Source organism: Polypterus senegalus, chromosome 15 (assembly GCF_016835505.1).
Source record: "Polypterus senegalus isolate Bchr_013 chromosome 15, ASM1683550v1, whole genome shotgun sequence".
Lineage (NCBI taxonomy): Eukaryota > Metazoa > Chordata > Cladistia > Polypteriformes > Polypteridae > Polypterus > Polypterus senegalus.
The window spans coordinates 124,758,139-124,776,759 of NC_053168.1; the positions used below are offsets into that span (position 1 = coordinate 124,758,139).

The 18,621-nt window shown below is 37.4% G+C and overlaps 1 protein-coding gene across 1 annotated transcript; it reads right to left on the reverse strand.

Moving 5' to 3' along the window:
• Positions 1-2,711: 2,711 nt before the first annotated feature.
• dpys (dihydropyrimidinase) lies at positions 2,712-17,796 on the reverse strand. Its single transcript, XM_039736586.1, has 7 exons — positions 17,282-17,796; positions 13,799-13,957; positions 11,871-12,050; positions 8,397-8,586; positions 7,957-8,113; positions 5,432-5,573; positions 2,712-2,879 (listed from the first exon to the last, which is right to left on the reverse strand). The coding sequence occupies exons 1-7, from the start codon at positions 17,528-17,530 to the stop codon at positions 2,712-2,714; spliced, it is 1,245 nt and encodes a 414-aa protein (XP_039592520.1). The 5' UTR covers positions 17,531-17,796.
• Between the last annotated feature and the right edge of the window lie 825 nt (positions 17,797-18,621).

Genomic DNA, 18,621 nt, shown 5'->3' on the forward strand with positions numbered 1-18,621 from the left:
TAAAGCACATAATTTCAATTTCAAAAAATATATTCTTAAGCAAACCATAAAAATAAAAAGATAGTGTTTAGGTTTTGGAAGAGGTTGAATTTTGACAAACTAAAGAAAAGGTTAATTTACTGCTGCAAATTAATTTAAGTACAGCAATCCTGCAAACCAATAAAAGTTCATATTGTATGGTCTAGAATGTGGGACTCTAACTAACTAAATTCAACAAGGCTACACTACTTTTTACAAACTTTGATTGTAGAAAGAAATCAAAAATAGATGATATAATGATGAAAATATGAATTATGTACTTTGTATTTGTGGTAGTGTATCAGTAATTTTTAAAGGTTTTAATATTATAATACTTAATTTTGGGTATAAAAAGTGTACCAGGAATCAATTATATAGTGTCACACATGTGCGAGTAAGGGGACGTTGTATGGACTAAGCAAAGGTAATTCCACACCAGGCCAGGGGGTGGCGGGGTTGCACTAAATCTTCTTCTGTTATCTATACAGACCAGCTGTGGGAAAACCTGTCTGATTCAGTGCTGACCATGCCAGTTCTGGTGCCAAGAAGAACGTCACTTCCGGTGCAAAGGCTGACGTCAGAAGGACAAAAGTTCCAATTCCTCTACATCACTTCTGGTCTGATCCCTTAAAGCCGCCATCTTTTCCAACCCTTGTCAGTTCTGTTTTTGGACTCAGTATTGTTACAGCTCTGTGCTATTTTCAAAAAACCATTTGTAGCCAGGAATATTATACGGGTGGCTGCCCCAAACCTTTTTACATGTGTCGAGTCTGTTCCTTTTTACAATAGTTTAAGTGTGTGATTAACCAAAAAAAAAATGCCAACAATTTAAATTAAATTTTGCAGGATCTTGCATTTATTTTGTTACTTTTAAAAATAAAGTTTATCACTTTGTACAACATCTTGTGCTTCTGTACACTGTAAAAGAATTTATATATAATACTGGTGTCAGTTTCACACACAAAAAAAGACTATTGTAGAAAAACAATTCTTAACCTTCAAAATGATCAGATCATAATCTCTAGGTTAATTTGACGGCTTGACATAACTGTATTTGATTTAACAATAAGGATATTTAGTCTACATTAACATTTTCCTCTTCCCTCACTAATATTTTACATGTAACAGTTATGAAAAGCTTTTACTGATTCCTTTCGATTGATTCCTTGCTTAGCAGCACTTTATGGCAAAGCTCTCTTAAACAAGCTCATTTTCTTTGCCAGACAGTTAAGACACTTTGGTTTTGGAAACCTCAACAATTCATCTATCTTTTATTTTATTACAATTAGGGGCTTTGGCCCCTGCTCGCTTTGCTCGCCAGTCCAAGTGTTTAGTTTTCCAGATACACACTTGTAAGATTTTTTTTTCTTTGAATTGTTGCTATTTCATTAGTTTCACTTTTATTTCAGAACATCTTTAAAACCAATATTTGGAATCTTTCCTGTCCCCTTATGCTAAATCTTTTAAATGAGGTCTGTGAGACTTGTGTTTAATGAATTTAGGATAGGTTTCTGTATTTGGAATTTCAGCACAGACAAAACGATCCACATCATCAGCAGTTAATCATTTTTTTGCAAAGTAACCAATAGATGCATTTGAGTTAAACCCCGTTTTTGAAATTCTCTGACCTAAACTAATTTCCTTTTGTTTTCCCTTTGTGTCACAAAAGTTCTACTTTAACAATCGCCGACTGCATAACCCCAAACACAACTTTCTAGCACCTTCTCCAACCCCTCCTCCCACGGGTCTTGCCCCCCCCCCATACCGCATCAATCAGCTCCCAGCTATCAGTCTGCCATGCTGTACTCTGCCCTCCCTCGAGCAGACCTAACAATCACTTAAAACAAAAAAGGCTTCAGCTTGGCTGGGATGCTACAATACCTTCGCCTGTTACTGCTTTCACATTCTGTACCTTTCTCTGCATATGTATCGCGTCTTGGGTGTCTTTTCTCCTCGATGCTCTTTCTTCTTTGCTAAAGGCACATGACTGAATGTTTTGCTGGCTGTCTGTGGTCTTATTTGAAGGGCGTGTTTTGCAAGAATCTCATGTTCCATGACCCCGCAAGACGCTCCGTTGTCAGTCTTTTTTGTCTCGCGGGTCTTTAAAATGTCTTTCAAGAACTTACGAGAAGATCACGTCTCGTCGCCTGGCTTTTACATTCCAGGATTTTCTGTTATATATATATAGAGATATATTGCCAGCCCACTCACTTTTTGAAAACTTAACCTAATTTTTACCCTCCAAATAGCATTAATTTTAAAAATCTCTTTAACTGAACTTTAGAGATTACCATTTTATTATTTTGTCAGATTTGACCAAAGTAGGTATGAGGAGATCTAGAAAGTGAAGTCTGGAATATCTTTTTAATGCATTTTTTCAAGATTAACTTTTGAAATGGATTTAAATTGGATTTTTAATTTTGGTATTTGAAATTTTGAGTGATTTTGAGTGATTTGGATGAACTAAAAGTAGCCCTAAAAACATTAAATTAGCAGGTTGGGAAATAAAAACTATATTTTAGTGAATGTGTCATTGTCCTTATTATTGAATGCATTTTATGTGACTTGGGCAACAGTAGATTTCCATGTTTTACAGCTGTTTATTTTATTTGTGGAATCTGCATGTACTGGTTTAAGTGTAGGAATCTCATTATGTTTCATATTATAACAGCACATGCTATTCATTTGCACTCCTAAACACTAATGAATGGAGAGTACCTGGTAGTCGATGGGTCCCAGACAACAATATCTGCATCAGAACCTTTGGCTATCCTTCCTTTCTTTGGATAAAGATTAAAGATTTTTGCTGCAGTACTGCTTGTAACTGCAACAAAACGATTTTCATCCATTTTTCCTGCATGCTAATAAAAAAAAATATATTAACATACTGCAAAAAAAGTTAATATCAGTTACATTTTCCCATTATTGTACATGGTAATAAATTATAGTTAATTGTTTACTCTGAAAGCCTTCCCTTTATGGGAACAACTATCAAGGTATTTACAAAGAAACAAAGAAAAAAAAAAAACAACAACAACCAAATATACCTAAATTATACCTAAAAAGGAAACAAAATGTAAAATATATACACCTTTGGCCAATCAAAAAAAAATTAAACCTAATTCTCTGAACAACAACTGCATATTTGCTTGTTAAAGTACTATATAATATTCAAAACAAATAACAAAAAACAACTTTAATTTCTTACATATTTATATATACAGGTCAATCCCATAATAGCAAAAACAACAGTAATGGAATTTTAAGAATAACAAATCCTTTTTTTTGGTCCGGAAAAATGTTCATACAACATCATGTTAAAAGGATTTTGTTTTAAAATAATGGAAATGTCTGTGAAACAAATGTTTTTTAAAACAGAAATGATCACTGAAGATAATAATACAATGCAAAAAATACTTAATTCCATGCACACTCTTTCACCAAGTGTCGGGAAATGTGCGATAGGCTGTCTCTTTCTTGTTAGTCCAAAGAAAGTGTCAGTCTGTTGTAAAGGTTCCTGTCTCGGCAGCATTGCCAAGGCTTATTGTGAGTGGTTATACACACAGTCAAATTCTGAGTCAGTGCTCCGCCTAGCGTCTGTGTGGATAGTTGTGTCATGTGCGGATACTGTATTGTTTGAGTTTCATTAATAGAAAAGACATTTTAAATGGCATCAGTTGATGCTGAAAGAAAAATGAACAATCCTGGAATCATCCCCCTCCCACCATGAAAGGAACAGAATGATGAACCAAAATCATTTTCCATTTCTTACCAAATATAATTTCCATATACTTTGAACAGATCCACGACACTTATTACTGAAATGCACCCTCAGCCTATCAAAGACAAACCACTATGCTGTAGTGGTGCTACTGGGTAAAGGAACAGCACCTCCCAGCAGTCCCTTCACTGGCTCTGACTGGTTGTCTGCTGAGGGTGCATGTGCTGCTGGGGACAAGGAGGTTGGCACAACATTTGAAAGAGAAAGAAGTCTTTTGTGTTTCGTGTCTGGAGTTGTCTGTTTGTTTGCCTTCCCATTTTGCTACTTGTGGATTCTTGTTTTGTCCTGGATTGTCTCCTGTTTTGGGTGTATGGACTGTCTCATGTCTTCCAGCTACATGGGTACTGTCTGAAAATGTGTTATCGTCCTGCAAAAAAATTAGTGCTCCTCTCCCTATTCACACATCACCATCTCATCCAGAAATACCGGTAGGAATGTCTTTACCTTCACATACATAATCTCTGGACTATCTGCCTCCATTAATTAATTTCATCAGTTGCCGTTTACATGGACTTTATAGTGTGTGGTTTTTGTTAGTGGTTTGTTATTGTTGAATTCGTGTTTATTGTATGTCACTGTGAAAGGAACTGGGGTGGGATCATTGTAGTTGTCATATATTTTGTTTATTATTGTTTAATATATGTTTTCATTTCTGTTTCATTACTGGTGACTTTTTTGTGTCTGTGATGGAGTGTGTATGAATTGGGCCAAAGCTGGGTGTGTTCCTGGGATCCCCACTGAAAAAAATAGATAAATCATCATCATATTGATGGTGTGAATCTTAGCTGAGTTTTTTAGTCCGCTACAATGCAATACAGAAGGCGGCAGACAAGCATTAATGTCCTTCTCACAAACTCTTCTGACAAACTGGTGTCTTTGTAAACTAATTATTATAAATGTGTATTCCTTGCTCCTAAACACTCTTTGCTATTTTTTCTAAGTCCATCTTTTGTGGTTTTTAAGTTACTGCAATCACTTTTGCATATTGCCTTTCTGCAATGTTTTATCTGTAAAATATCGCAAGAAAATGTTTACAGCTTTTTTAGCACTGCTAAATCATAGGCTTTGGTGTCACAATTTGAATAAGCATTTCACTGAATTTCCTTTATTCCCTTAAATGGTACTTGAAAGTCAACTCCTTAAAATGATGAAGCCAGCTTTTTCAAGTCTGCCATTGTACTTTGTATTTGAGAACAAATTTGTTTAAACACTGCATCTTATATTTAGTTTAATTTGCAAATTTTAGCTTTAATATAAAATTAGGATTTTATGTCTATTGAAATATGCTGATTTTGCAGTTCGTATGCCTTTGGGGTTATTATCCAATGCAACCATTCCTTCAAAAAATTACGCCACAAGCACACCTGGTTCAGCTCATCAGTGTCAAAAATCCTTTAAATCAGAAATAAACTTGGTGGAACATAATAAATACATAGAATGGCTGGATGGCTAAGGAGAGTAATTTTAAATGATATCATGTTATTGGAAAACAGAAATTACTTACTTATATGAAAGATTATTTGTATTTACAGTAATGCTGTATAGTATCTTCACAAATAAAAATGTATTGCCCAGATGCATAGGCTGTCTAACATGCTAAAAATAGATAGAAATGTACACATTCTGACATACCACTCCCTTCTCCCATATGACAGACATACGATCTTCTACACCATTTACTCCATTTGGTATTTTAGTGAAGTCATCTTTTCCTAGTGCTTTTTGGCAGGTTTTGAAAGTGCAGTTATCTGTTCCAGTCACACTGAGATCATCACTACAAAAAAAGTCAGCATTTCAACTTTATGTTGCTTTTCTCACAATTTCCAGATGAGATTTTTCATTTATGCAACTTGAGCTGTGCATATCATGCCCTCTACATTTGTTACTGCCAATTACTGGCTGAGTATCGAAATCCTAGTCTCTTTTTCTCTTTAGCTTTACCAGTCTAGCATTACTATAGTTAAAAGTAATTGGCTGCACACCATTTGTGAAAGATGTAATCCTTTCATTCTAATAGCTTTCTAACAACTTCACCAGCAGAGGGCAGATGTGAGCTCAAATCACATGAACAGTAATAAATGTAATTTCTTTTCAGGAAACACACATAAAAATATCACACTAAATTTCCTGGCCACACTTCTGTTTCATGCAAATGTCATTTTAAATGCAAAATTAAGTATTATTTCAAAATATTCTTTAAAAAGATGTATAATCAAATAGGCAATTCACATAATATAATATGGCTCAGAGTCTACAATGTGTTATTAACCTGGGTGATTTGACTATAACAGCTAAAATATGGAGCCAAATATTCAAAAATAACTGGACAGTTAACTTTGTTGTAATTAAACAGTTTGATTCTAGTTGACCACCTCATATATGTGAGGTTTGGAGAATGGGATCAGATGCAGGATAATGCTTCCTACTGATTCAAATCTAAAGACCACAAGATGTCACTATTTTTACACCCTGGTTCTTAGATGAGTTGTCTCATTGGCAAAATAAACGTCTTCTTAATTCACAAATAACAAATTTTATTTACAATATTGTGAATGCTGAACAGGACTTTCTGTGCAGATATGTAAAGCTCCAACAATGGGTTCATGGTGTGCACTGTTTTCTGATTGTCATTGCGCCTCCTTGGTCAACATGTAAGTGGTTGAAAAGTTTATTTGCTCCTTTTTAAATTGGGCTGATTCAGAGGCAGCATAAACTTTTTTTAACGATAGCCTGGGCAAGGTGGGGGCAGAGCTTTCAGCCAAATAATCTCATCCCATTATGATTCTAAATTGGGCAAGGTGAATGCAGAAGATAGAGGAATGTATTAGAAAAGAGATGATTCTCTTCTTTATTCAGTTTACTGTATATGGGTAAAACTACACTAGAATGTTAAATGGAGGTGTTCACTTTTCCATGAGAGAATGCTTTTCTTCAAAGTCCCTATGTTACTGCACAAGTGATTCAATAAGTGGTGACAGTTTAATCAAATTGATTGCATAATATTTTTTGCTGTAGTCTCTTTCATATAGCATAGCATAATCACTCTTTTCTTCTTTAGCAAACTCTGCAAATATTAAGCTTTGTTATTTAAAAAGTTAAGTGCCCTCAGTTAGTATACAACAGGTGAACAAACAAGTGCTTTTGTTATTAACTATTCCATTTTTGTCATTTGTAGTGAAAATGGGATCCACTATTGCCAGTCCTTCAAAACATTAGCTATCCATCCATCCGTCCATTATCCAATCTGCTATATCCTAACTACAGGGTCACGGGGGTCTACTGGAGCCAATCCCAGCCAACACAGGGTGCAAGGCAAGAAAAAACCCCGAACAAGGCACCAGCCCACCACAGAAACATTAGCTAAACTCTACTTATTCCATGACAATTTCTTGAGGAGATACAGTCTATTCCATCAGTAATTAGCAGAACATCAGGATTGAGTCAGATGAGTAGGGTGCCACTTCATTGTAGACGTTCATTCACACTGGACTGCATTTTATTATTTATGTCGGTGTGCGTGCGTGAGTGCTCACGTAAGGAACACTAGAATAATCTGGACGAGAACAGGCCATTCAGCCCAACAAAGCCTACCGCTAAGATCAACTTAATTCTTCCAAACTTACAAAAAATCTAGCTTTAAAGGTCACTAAAGACCCTACCTTCTACCAATCTACTTGTGACTTTAGTTCTCTGTATAAAGAAAATTTTCTTAATCTTTGTGCAAATTTTATTCTTAACAAATTTCCAACTGTGCCTCTGTGTTCTTGTTGAACTCATTTTAAAGTAACCATCTCAATACACTGCAAAAATTCCATTCAAAATTTTAAACACTTTCACCTCTTTATGACACACAGTTTGAAAGCAGACTGTGCGGCTAAGTCAAAGCATACGGTGCATTAAAATAATTTACGCTCAACTTCACTATATTTTTGATTGCAGTGAGCTGCAGAGCAATTGCTGAATGTACTTTACATAAAGCCTAACTAAAATCTTCTTTTACCGGGGATAAGCAAGACAAACGTACCTTTTTAGGGCTCAAAAATGTGTTGGTGTTTGAGACTAATAACCAAGTAGAGACATTAACTAAACTGCAAACCTAGAATAATAAATTAGAACATTTAAGCAAAGCAGTATATTATGCAAATCAAAGAGCTCACTTGGCCAATAAGTCCATAAGGTATCCAGGGGTGCTGGGGTCTGGTCGCAAAGGGGGGCCCATGACAAATTTTGCTGCATGAGCCCAATCTTCATTCCAGTAATGAGAACCATCCGTTCCTAGACCTGCTGCAATTGGCTCACCGAAGACGACTTTTCCTGTGGTAAAAACAATCAATTGAACATTAATGAGAACACCTCGGACAATAATGCTCTTCACTTGTGATATTATTCAGATTAGATAAGCATTCATACATCTACTGAAATTGTTAACTTTTTTAAGGTCTATGAAAATCTTCCCTATATGGGCATGAAGTCCATTGCAAAAACACAATCCCTCACAAATCCACATTCCAAAGATTTGGGTTCGATTAATTGCCAATGAACCCTGGACTAGCACTCTGTCCTACCTTGCCTTTCTTTTACAATGACCAAAAAGTACCTTCTCTGCGTGCATTAGCTACAATTGTGGCAGCAGATTTGCTCATCACATGAACAATGTAGAGTGGACAGTTCACAGAATTTGCTATTGTGATGGCACGCTGGGTAGCCTCTGCCTCCACTTCTTCAGGACGGCACAATTCATGTCCCTCTGGCCCCGTGATTCCCATTGATAGCATTTTCTTTGCACCCTAAAACCAAACAATTGGCATAAGCTTAACTCACACATTGAATGATAACATTGTCACATTTAAGTAAGAGAGAATTTTCTATGATGTGTGTAGCATCCATTCATCCATCCATTATCCAACCCGCTATATCCTAACTACAGGGTCATGGGGGTCTGCTGGAGCCAATCCCAGCCAACACAGGCAAGGCAGGAAACAAACCCCGGGCGGGGCTTCAGCCCACCACAGGGCACACACACACACCCACACACCAAGCACACACTAGGGACAATTTTAGGATCGCCAATGCACCCGACCTGCATGTCTTTGGACTGTGGGAGGAAACCCACACAGACACGGGGAGAACATGCAAACGCCATGCAGGGTGGACCCAGGAAGTGAACCCTTAAGGGTGTGTAGCATAGTATATGAAAATTAATTGGAAATTTTGGGTTTATGTTTCTCTTAAGTGACTTGTAAGTTTGTAATTATTTTTGACATCTTTATTTTTGCTTTTCAATCCACTTATTAAATAGCCTAAACAGAAGTATTGGCTATGCATTTGGACATTTTTAACACATGTTCTTGTATTTATTTTTTATTTTTAATTTTGCTTGGTTATGTCACAGGCCTCACAATTTTTCAAAAACAAAGACATTTTTAGTCAAGGCTTGACAGTATTGCACCGTTCTATTAACTCACACATGCAAAACTTACACTAGGTCAAATTTTAATTACAAGGCCGAAAACTTCTTTTTTGTTTGCATTGTATTTGCAAACTATGCTGACCAAGAATACACATTTTGTTAATTCAAATTTATGAAGTTCTTTCATTTGGATTTTGCTTGGATTACTAGTCATTCTATGTGCCTCGTAGCAAGAAGACCAGTTTTCATGTTCAGGGTCCTCCCTGTGGTGCTCAAGTTTCCTCCCGTTTTCTAAAGTCATGCAGGTTAGGTGGATAGGCGATACAAAACTGGCCTTAGTGTGTGGCTGGGTTGTGTGTGGGACGTGTGTGTGTGTGTGTAGGTGTGTTTGCCCTGCGATGGACTGTCACCCTTTCCAGTATGTGTTCCTGCCTTTTGACCTGTGCTAACTGGGATAGGCTTCAGCAAGAAACAAAAGACTGAATAAATGTACAACTTGAGAACTCCTTAACTGAATCTAATTAGGTGAATAAATTATTTGACTCATCCCATTTCTTTGAATCGCTTTTCTAAAACAAACCCATTTTTGCATGGTTTGAATTAACCTACTTAATGGAATTATAGGGTCATGGGAAACACTGAGCTTCTTTTGGCAACATTAGGTGCCTGCACAGTGCAGAGGTCCATCACCAGGCACACTCTGGCACACATTTGCATTTATCCATGCCAGAGACATTTAGAGTCTCATCTTTGAAATATGCAAAAACAGAAGTACATTGGAGAAAAGCCCACAGAGACATGTTAAGAACAAGCACACTCCTGAAAGAGTCTGGAAGGAACTGAAACTCGAGAGTTTAGAGCCCTCCACTGAACACGAGATTCAAACAAAACTCTTTAAATTCAATGCAGTTTCACTGCATTTATCTTGTTAATAGAGCAATAATTTTAAAATAGCAACACAGTGAAGTCACATTTTTTCAGGATATTCTTCTTTCTTGTATTTTCTTCTCAGATAGAAAACTTACTTTCCATTCTTGTGCACCAAATGCTATTACAGGAATTAGGAATTACTGGAATATTAGCTGTTCCTCTTCACTAACACGATGACATCTTTTCCTTGCTTGTGACTTTTCCCTTTCTGCTCCTTGTTGAGTTCTGCCCTATCCTGTTGCCCCATTTCCTCTCTGATTTGCTCATTACTGAGTTACTTCTAACCTCATGTTTAGACAGAATTGTGCAATAATACATATCAACACTTGTGTTGCCTGCCTAGAAATACAGTAAGTTAAAGTCAAACCATAGCCAACAATACATTTTATGTAACAGCAAAGCAGCAAATCTGCAGTACAACAGTATAAATTTTTTTGAACATAAAAAAAGTGTTTAATGTGCCAATGAGTTTCTTTAGGCAATACTAATCTTAATTACATTCTGTGTATTTAGCAGATTTTTGCATCGCTGTTTCAAAAGAAAACAAATGTGAAATGTCCCTTCAGTTTCATTATCCCTTTTAATAAGCATTAGTTGTATGCTTGTACCCTGCAATCTTGTTCTGAGATATCTGAGACATCTTCTCAGTTGACCTCTTTCTTCACTGCGCTGTACCACTACCCCAGAGACCCACAATGCCCCGTGCAGCCGAACAACTATTGTGATAACAGTAATACTAAATATCTATCCATTTTCTAACCCGCTGAATCCGAATAGGGTCACGGGGGTCTGCCGGAGCCAATCCCAGCCAACACAGGGCACAAGGCAGGAACCAATCCTGGGCAGGGTGCCAACCCACCGCAGGTAATACTAAATATTCTTAACAGAAATCTTTCAATGTCCCGTGACAAACACCCATTGTATTTAACCCACTCACCACAAATCCCCTCCCAGAACTCAATGAAAAGCAGTAAGGACGAGAAAAAGTAAATTTATATATTTACAGACAAGACACCAAACTTTTTGACATAACCCCCAAGCAACAAATACATCACTAGCATAAAGGTAGAAGTTAGCAAATTAGTGTGCCAAGTGCAACCTCTGTAAATGACCCGTTTCACAAAAAATAAGGCCATCTGGTTTTATTGTGCTTTAAGTTGTAATCGGACCATGCGAAGTCAGAAGCCCAATGGAGTACACAGCCAGCCGACAGTCAATAAGTTGGTTGCTCCAGATTAGATTAAAAAAAAAAGTTAATCTTCTGAGTCTATCTTGTATCCTCAAGACAAAAATTCCAGCAGGTTGTTCCTATTGCAGGTTTCCTGTGCTAACACATTGTAGCTCCTCGCTTCACTGCCTGTTGTTCCTCTCTTCTTTCCTCCTTTGAGGGGATAAATTCTCTTTAGGCAATCAGTCCCATCGCTGCGGGATCTTAATTAGACCTGCATTATGGCGCAAACATACAGTAACCCATTCATTCTGGTGTACATTAAGGAGAGGCACATTAATAAAAGGGCAATAATACCTGTGGCACCCGCTACACTACTGTAAAGGCCTATCCATTCTCTCCTTGCCTAACCTTATGCTACACATGGCATACTTGCTACTTTTCTTGGATCAGTTTTTTTTATTTCGGCCAACACAATGTTGAAATGCATTAGTGCATCCTAAATCTTGATCATGGTAAAGAGCCTAATGAGTTTATTCTTAAGAATATTTGATATTACATACCTCAGCAATCAAGTGTCCATTTTCAGCATGTACCTGAGCAACAGCCCCAAGGTCTTTACAGTGGCAAAATGCCAGATACAGCTCATGGTCTTGCAGCATGAAGACATCTTTATATGCCATAAACATTTTAAAGGAGTTGACACCTTTTTCTTCTACCAGAATCTGCATGTCCTTTTTTACCTAGTATAAAATTAAAGTAAACCAATGTAAAACTTCCACACATCAACCTTTTCAGTTTACTGTTTTGAAATTTACGCTGAATTTGTTTACTGCCAGTATTAAGTGAATTCTGGCAAATGACAAGAAAGCAAACATAAGGAACATTATTGTAACTACCAACTGAGAAACACGCTATATAAATAAAATGTATTTATTATTATTATTATTATTATATTCAGCTATCCACTGGTCTCCCTCATTATACTCTCATGTTAAGAGACTCATTTCTCAGTAGCTCACTTCTAAATTAGACATGTCCCTTGAGCCACATGTCAAGGATCAGGTATGAACTGCTCAGCCCTACAGCAAAGGCTTAGGGCATCACTGGACAATGATCCTTGTGTGTGTTCATCTCTCATTTTGAACTTCTGTTTAAAGCTTACTTATTGAAAACGGTTTGAAATAAAAATTTAAATTTTAACTTTCTAAAGCACGTACTTTCAGGGACTGGCTAATTTTAAAATGGATACAATTGAACAAATGGAATAAAATTTCACTTCATTAGGACTACCAAGCCTTTCTCCTAAGGCTATCAAAAGAAACGTATCATGTAATTATATTATTTTTCCTATTAAACACCACCCATGCAAATAAAAATTCAACGGTCTTCTGTAGAATATGTCTGGCTGTATGTAACCTGCTAAACACCTAGTTTAACTTCTTCTATATACTCTAAAAGTGTAAAGAGTTGTTACTAATATTTTATCTTACACTTCTCACTGTGGAATCTTATTTCTGCTTTCAACCAGCTCAGGACAGGTATCTCATGACTTATGGCCTTCTCTGTAGTTTGAGGAGTTAGTGTTTTAAAAGTTAACAATTTGAAATGTTGTCCATTCATTGATTTTCTCGACTGATTTCTTTCAATTCAATCTTGCTTAGAGTCACAGTCTATCTTGTCAGCATTACACAAAGCAGAAATCAAACCTTTTGCCAGTGTCAGGGATGCCAGAGGCCATGACCCGGCTGGGACGTCATGAGGGACCGGATGTGGGTCTGTGCCCACCCTGGATCACGTGGGGGTTGCCTTCCGGGTTGCTCTGGGGGCCACGGGTACAGGGCATGGAAGCTCCACCCTGTAGGGGCCCGTGGTCACCGCCAGGAGGCGCCCCAATGCCTTGGGGACCTGTTACCCCAGCACTTCCGCCACACCAGGAAGTGCTGGGGGGAAGATTTAGGACGGCGCCCACATAGCAGCCGGGAGGACAGCCAGCACTTCTGCCACGCTGGGGCGTGGCCAGAGGAGGAATGCCGGGAACACCTGGTGCTCATCCGGGAACCATATAAAAGGGGCCGTCTCCATTCATTCAGCGCTGGAGTCGGGAGGAGGAAGGACGAAGCACAGAGGAGGTGTGGAGGCGGCCCAAAGAAAGGCATTGTGGCCAGGACTGTGACTTTGGGGTTTATGTGCACTAATTTGGGGTCTTAGTGACCATTACTAGGGTCTGTGTGACCAGTGAACATTTGTAAATATTGTAAATAAACGTGTTTGTGGGTGACATGAACGTGTCTGCCTGTCTGTGTCCGGGTCAACTTCCACACCAGGTAATCTTAGATAATTAAAAATAAATTCCTTCTTTGTCCAAACCATTTAAACAAAATGTTATGGACAATGCTACATATGACATCATCTTGGTTTAAATGATTAAAGTGAAACCTGGAACCAGTATTATAGAAGTTTTTGAGGCTCAACCATTTAACTGAAATACCTTCTCACTCCACCATGTGACAGCCACATGCAAAGAATAATCACAGCAAACTTTTGGATCTGCAGAGCTCTTCCAGTTTTCAAAGGCTTCAAGGAGTGATTGACCCTTTTGTGGTATGACAAAGTCTAGAATCATCGTAGTGCCCCCAGCTAGGGCAGCCTAAGGAAAAAGCATAGACATTTAAAATTGTAGAACTGGATACATTATGCTGTTGATCTGAAAACAAACTTCAGATCTGCCCAGAACTTAAAAAAGGTTTTGGTCCAAACAAACCATGTATTATCTCTCCTGTGTATTCTTGTCATTTTCATCTTTAAAACCATCTGCTCTTTTGACTGTATATTGTAGCATTTTTAATGCTTGGCCCACCTCAAATTTTAAACATACTTTCTATTTTTTCTCAGATTCACCTCTGTATAAGGGAGGGACACTTTACACAACTCTCCTCCAGAAGCAGTGTTTTAATATGTTTATCTTGGACATGACATTTAACAGTCCATGATCTTATTTCTTCTTGTTTAGCTATAGAAGCTATAGCTCTTATTAATGTTTTGCATCCCATCCAAATTATTTCACTCTCTTTAAGTTTGTCTAAATCCTAAACCCCACATTTCTGTACCTGAATGCTCCATTATTCACCTATTAATTGTTATGGTATTAATCTAAACATTTATTGGAATTTTTTTCTTCTTTTGGTTCCTTTCATTTATATATCCCAACACAGATCAATGAAATGTTTTGTTTTTCTTTTCTTTGCCTGTGGGTAATGACTTCCCCGCTCCCAAAGGCACAACAAAGTTCCATTAAGCACTATCCCAATCACAATACTTCTCTTTTACTTCTTTCTCCTCCACTGTTCTTCTTTCCAGCAAGCTATGTCTCCCTCCTCCTGACTCTGGCTCCTGGAGTGGTGGCTGCTGGCTTTTATAGCCCACCTGGAAGTGCTCCATGTGTTTGACAACCTATTTCCAGTTGCACTTCCAAGTGTGGTGGCATCCGTGGATCCCAACAGGGTTGTAGAGAACTCCATCTCTCATGGAGCCTTCCGGAAATCTGAGTCACCACTGACACCCAGGGGGCTGCCATCTAGCGTCCCAAAGGAGGTACTGTTCAGTCCATGTTTGTTCCCCCGTACCATTGATATATACAATTTTTTTTTTTTGACAAAGAGCAACTATTGCACCTTTTTAGTTCACCATTTCTTTGGAAAATCTATGTCTTTTGGGTATGCCATGCTTTATGATATTTTATTGAACAGCGTTGTGGAAGATTTTGATCCCCTTGGGGACAAACAAACAAAAAATGACCTGAATCTTTGCTGAAAGCTTAAAAAAATATAATTTCCTTTTTTATAAACAACATTTGTTATCAACATACTGCATTATATATAAATTGTATAAGCTTGAAAGTTAAAGGTCTTCATTATGAATTCAAAAGAAAAAACTGAGCCCCCTAAAATAAGGTCTTTGCAGGATTTCTATTGAGACAGTAAGGATAAACTAAAAGGGAGGGATTACTTTCTATTTATACTGGATGAACATCAGAGAAGTTAAAATGTCCTGACTACCAAGATAATGTTGTTCCCTTAAGACTGCAATATTATTATGTTGGGAAAGCAAATCAAAACTAATTCTGAATAATATATGCACCTAATGTTGATGATAAAGAATTCATATTTTGAGTTCTTATGGTAGTTCCTACTGTGAGCTTTCATAATCATACCATATAACATTATGACTTTGTGCATTATTCACTGACTCAAATAGGCCTTTAGTAGCTTAACAATATTTCAAACCGAATATAATTCTTAAATGAAGGATCTCTAATTCTCGGAACCTTGCATGTTTCTTCCACCACATTCAAGAAAACAAACCCCAAATGCACTGTCTAGTGTACCACAGACTTGAATTTGAATATATTTTAACGATTGCTTACCGCCTTCTTTCAAATCTTAAAGTTATGATATTGATGTTTTTCTGATGAATTGATGAATCCACGTGTTAACTGTAGTAAAGCTTATTTAGATGCTGCTGCTATCTATTTGCTGTCTAATATCTTTAATGATAGATAGATAGATAGATAGATAGATAGATAGATAGATAGATAGATAGATAGATAGATAGATAGATAGATAGATATCTTCTTGCATAAGACCATTAGTAACACATTCAAGACACTGCCTCCAGAGCTCCTCTGACAGACACCCAACCCCATCTAGCTCACCTACACTTGCTACCTGCATGCTTTTGGGTTTTGTTAAAACTCTTTCTCTGATGCACCAAGCTATTACACCACTGAGACAGTTCAGAATGGAGAGTTTGCTGAGATCGATCAGCCTGTTGTTGTCCACATTATTCTAATATTCTAATTCCAAAGATTCATTTGGCAGCACTGTCTGAGCACTCATTGAGTTTGAGGTCTCCTCAATCTGTTCTTCAACTTTACGATACTCTTTACACATTCTTTAGATGTGGAGACAATTAGCTCATAATTATAATGTATCATTGAAAGCTCTTTGATTTATTGTTTCTTTTGGAATGTATCCTAGTTATGGTCAATTCTATGAATGGCATTATATAAAATGAAGACTAACTTATTGAGAGAGACATCAAAGAGACCAAATATTTAAGATACGTATGCTGGGAATGTATTAAACTAAGAGTGACAATGGTTCACATAATACTGGATTGGCTGAGCAGCAAACTCAAAAGGAAATGTCAGATCCTTGGGGGTTTGTGGTTTAATATTTGGTCAATGCTGACACCTCCTGGCTTCAGAGTCTTGGCTTTGAGAATCCTGCCCACTTGCTCTCATGTGTTGATTTTGCTTGCACTTTCTTGGGGTGCTTTAGTTTCCCATCAACATCACATTTCCTCTGGAGTCTGCCCTGCAATGTACGGTCTGTCTAGGGTTCATTCCTGCTTTGCCCATATCTGGCTTTGTACCTTTCTTGTCTTGTTTTATTAATCACACATTACTTAAAATGTCTCTATTTTTTCCTACTAATGACCAGTAAATGCTGACTGGTTCAAGTGTGATGGATTGTATCAAAAGGAGGCGATTCATGTTTGCACTTTATAACAAACATTTAACCTTCTGTCAAAGTTTAACTCCTGTAAATAATTTGAAAAGAAGTAACTCCAAAAAATGTTACAGTTGGTGTGTTTGGATTTGAAATCTGTTCACACAGCAAAAAAAAAACAAAAAAAAAAACAGAGAAGTCTTTTAACATTTTAGAAGTCATCCTGTGAAATTGTATTCTTTCCTCAGACTCGATACATCTGCAGACTGAATTAAAATTGAGGAAATAAAACAAATGTGGCCTTGTGAGAATCATTTAGTATTTGTACAGAGCAGATAATATAAATATGGACTATTCAAGGCTTCTCATTTCTTAACTAGCAGACTTGAGGTTCACATACTTCAGCATTTGCTGCTAACTGAATTGATATTAAAAAAAAAACACACAAAACAAAACTGTACCTGAGTTCCTATGTAGAAGTCATCCACTGCTTTGGTGCCCATGAAGGCGAGTTCCATGTGTGTGTGAGTGTCAATTCCGCCCGGGATCACCAGCTTGTCAGTTGCATCCACTACCTTTACATCTGCTGACAATGGTAGATTTATCCCAACAGCTTTAATTATGCCATCTTCAATGTAGACATCGCTGATTCGTGACCAGTCATCGTTCACCACCTTGCCTCCTTTAATAAGAATCTTGGTAGAAGTCATTTCCTGCTCTTCTTTGTTCAATAGTTAGGAAAGTTTTGGTCTGTTAATTCTTTCTTTCAATTTATAACTTTAATGTGCTTAAAAATGAAATGAAAATGGAAAAGAAAAAGAAAGGCACAATCAATTCAAGGAAAATGAAAATCTAGGAAAGAATTTGCATGTTAGAAGACCATTTCTTGTGATGGCCCTGGGTTAGCTGCTGTCGCTCTTCTCAGCCTATGCCTGTCTTTCTGGTTAGTCACAGCTGCTCAGATAGCCTGTCCTAAAATAGCCACTTCTACATGATCCTCACATGGGGGGTATTCTGTTCTTCTGTGTTTTCTGGTTAAAGATTGATTTGTTTTTGAATATGTCAATGAGTGACCAACAAGAATCCCTCAGTGGTGCTCCCAAAACGCAAGCCTGATATGAAGAAAAGCAAACAGAGTAAGTCAAACATCTATGACTGTCAACCCAAAGAGACTTTTTTGGAAAATGATTAATCCCTCCTTAATTTGATTCTTTGGCGTAATGGAAGGCCAAAGAATGGCGACAGGAGCTTTCACTTGCTGTTTTGGTTAACATTGGCCTACTGGTTTAACCATAGCAGCCAGTTGAAGATCAAGCCAAAAAATAAAAACAGCTACAATGGTTTAACACTAGAATTACCAGAGCCTACGAAAAAACTCGTAAATCCGCCCCACCTTAAATCCCTTCACAACTTTCCACCAGTGTCCTTTGTCCTCTAAATGTGCTGATAAAGAGAAGCTAGGAGCAGCCGGCTATTCCATCCTCCACCGACTTCTGAACTTCTCCCAGCTCATGCCTTGATTGAGTATCTGGGAGTGAGGTGAAGTTTTACAGTGGAAATAATAGATCGTTATTTGGAACACACGCATTTCATGTCTGTTCCGTTTCTACAGTAATCTGTGTAAACACAGTGTTAAAACAGAAACGTTTTTTATATTCTAGTAGTAGATGACAAAATGTCGGCATAAACTATATAATGTATGAAGCCTGAAGTCCAAATATCAAAGAAACATTTTCACAAAAGGTACAAATATAACACAACAATTGCGCTTTAATTCAAAAATATAACTGCAGAAACAAAA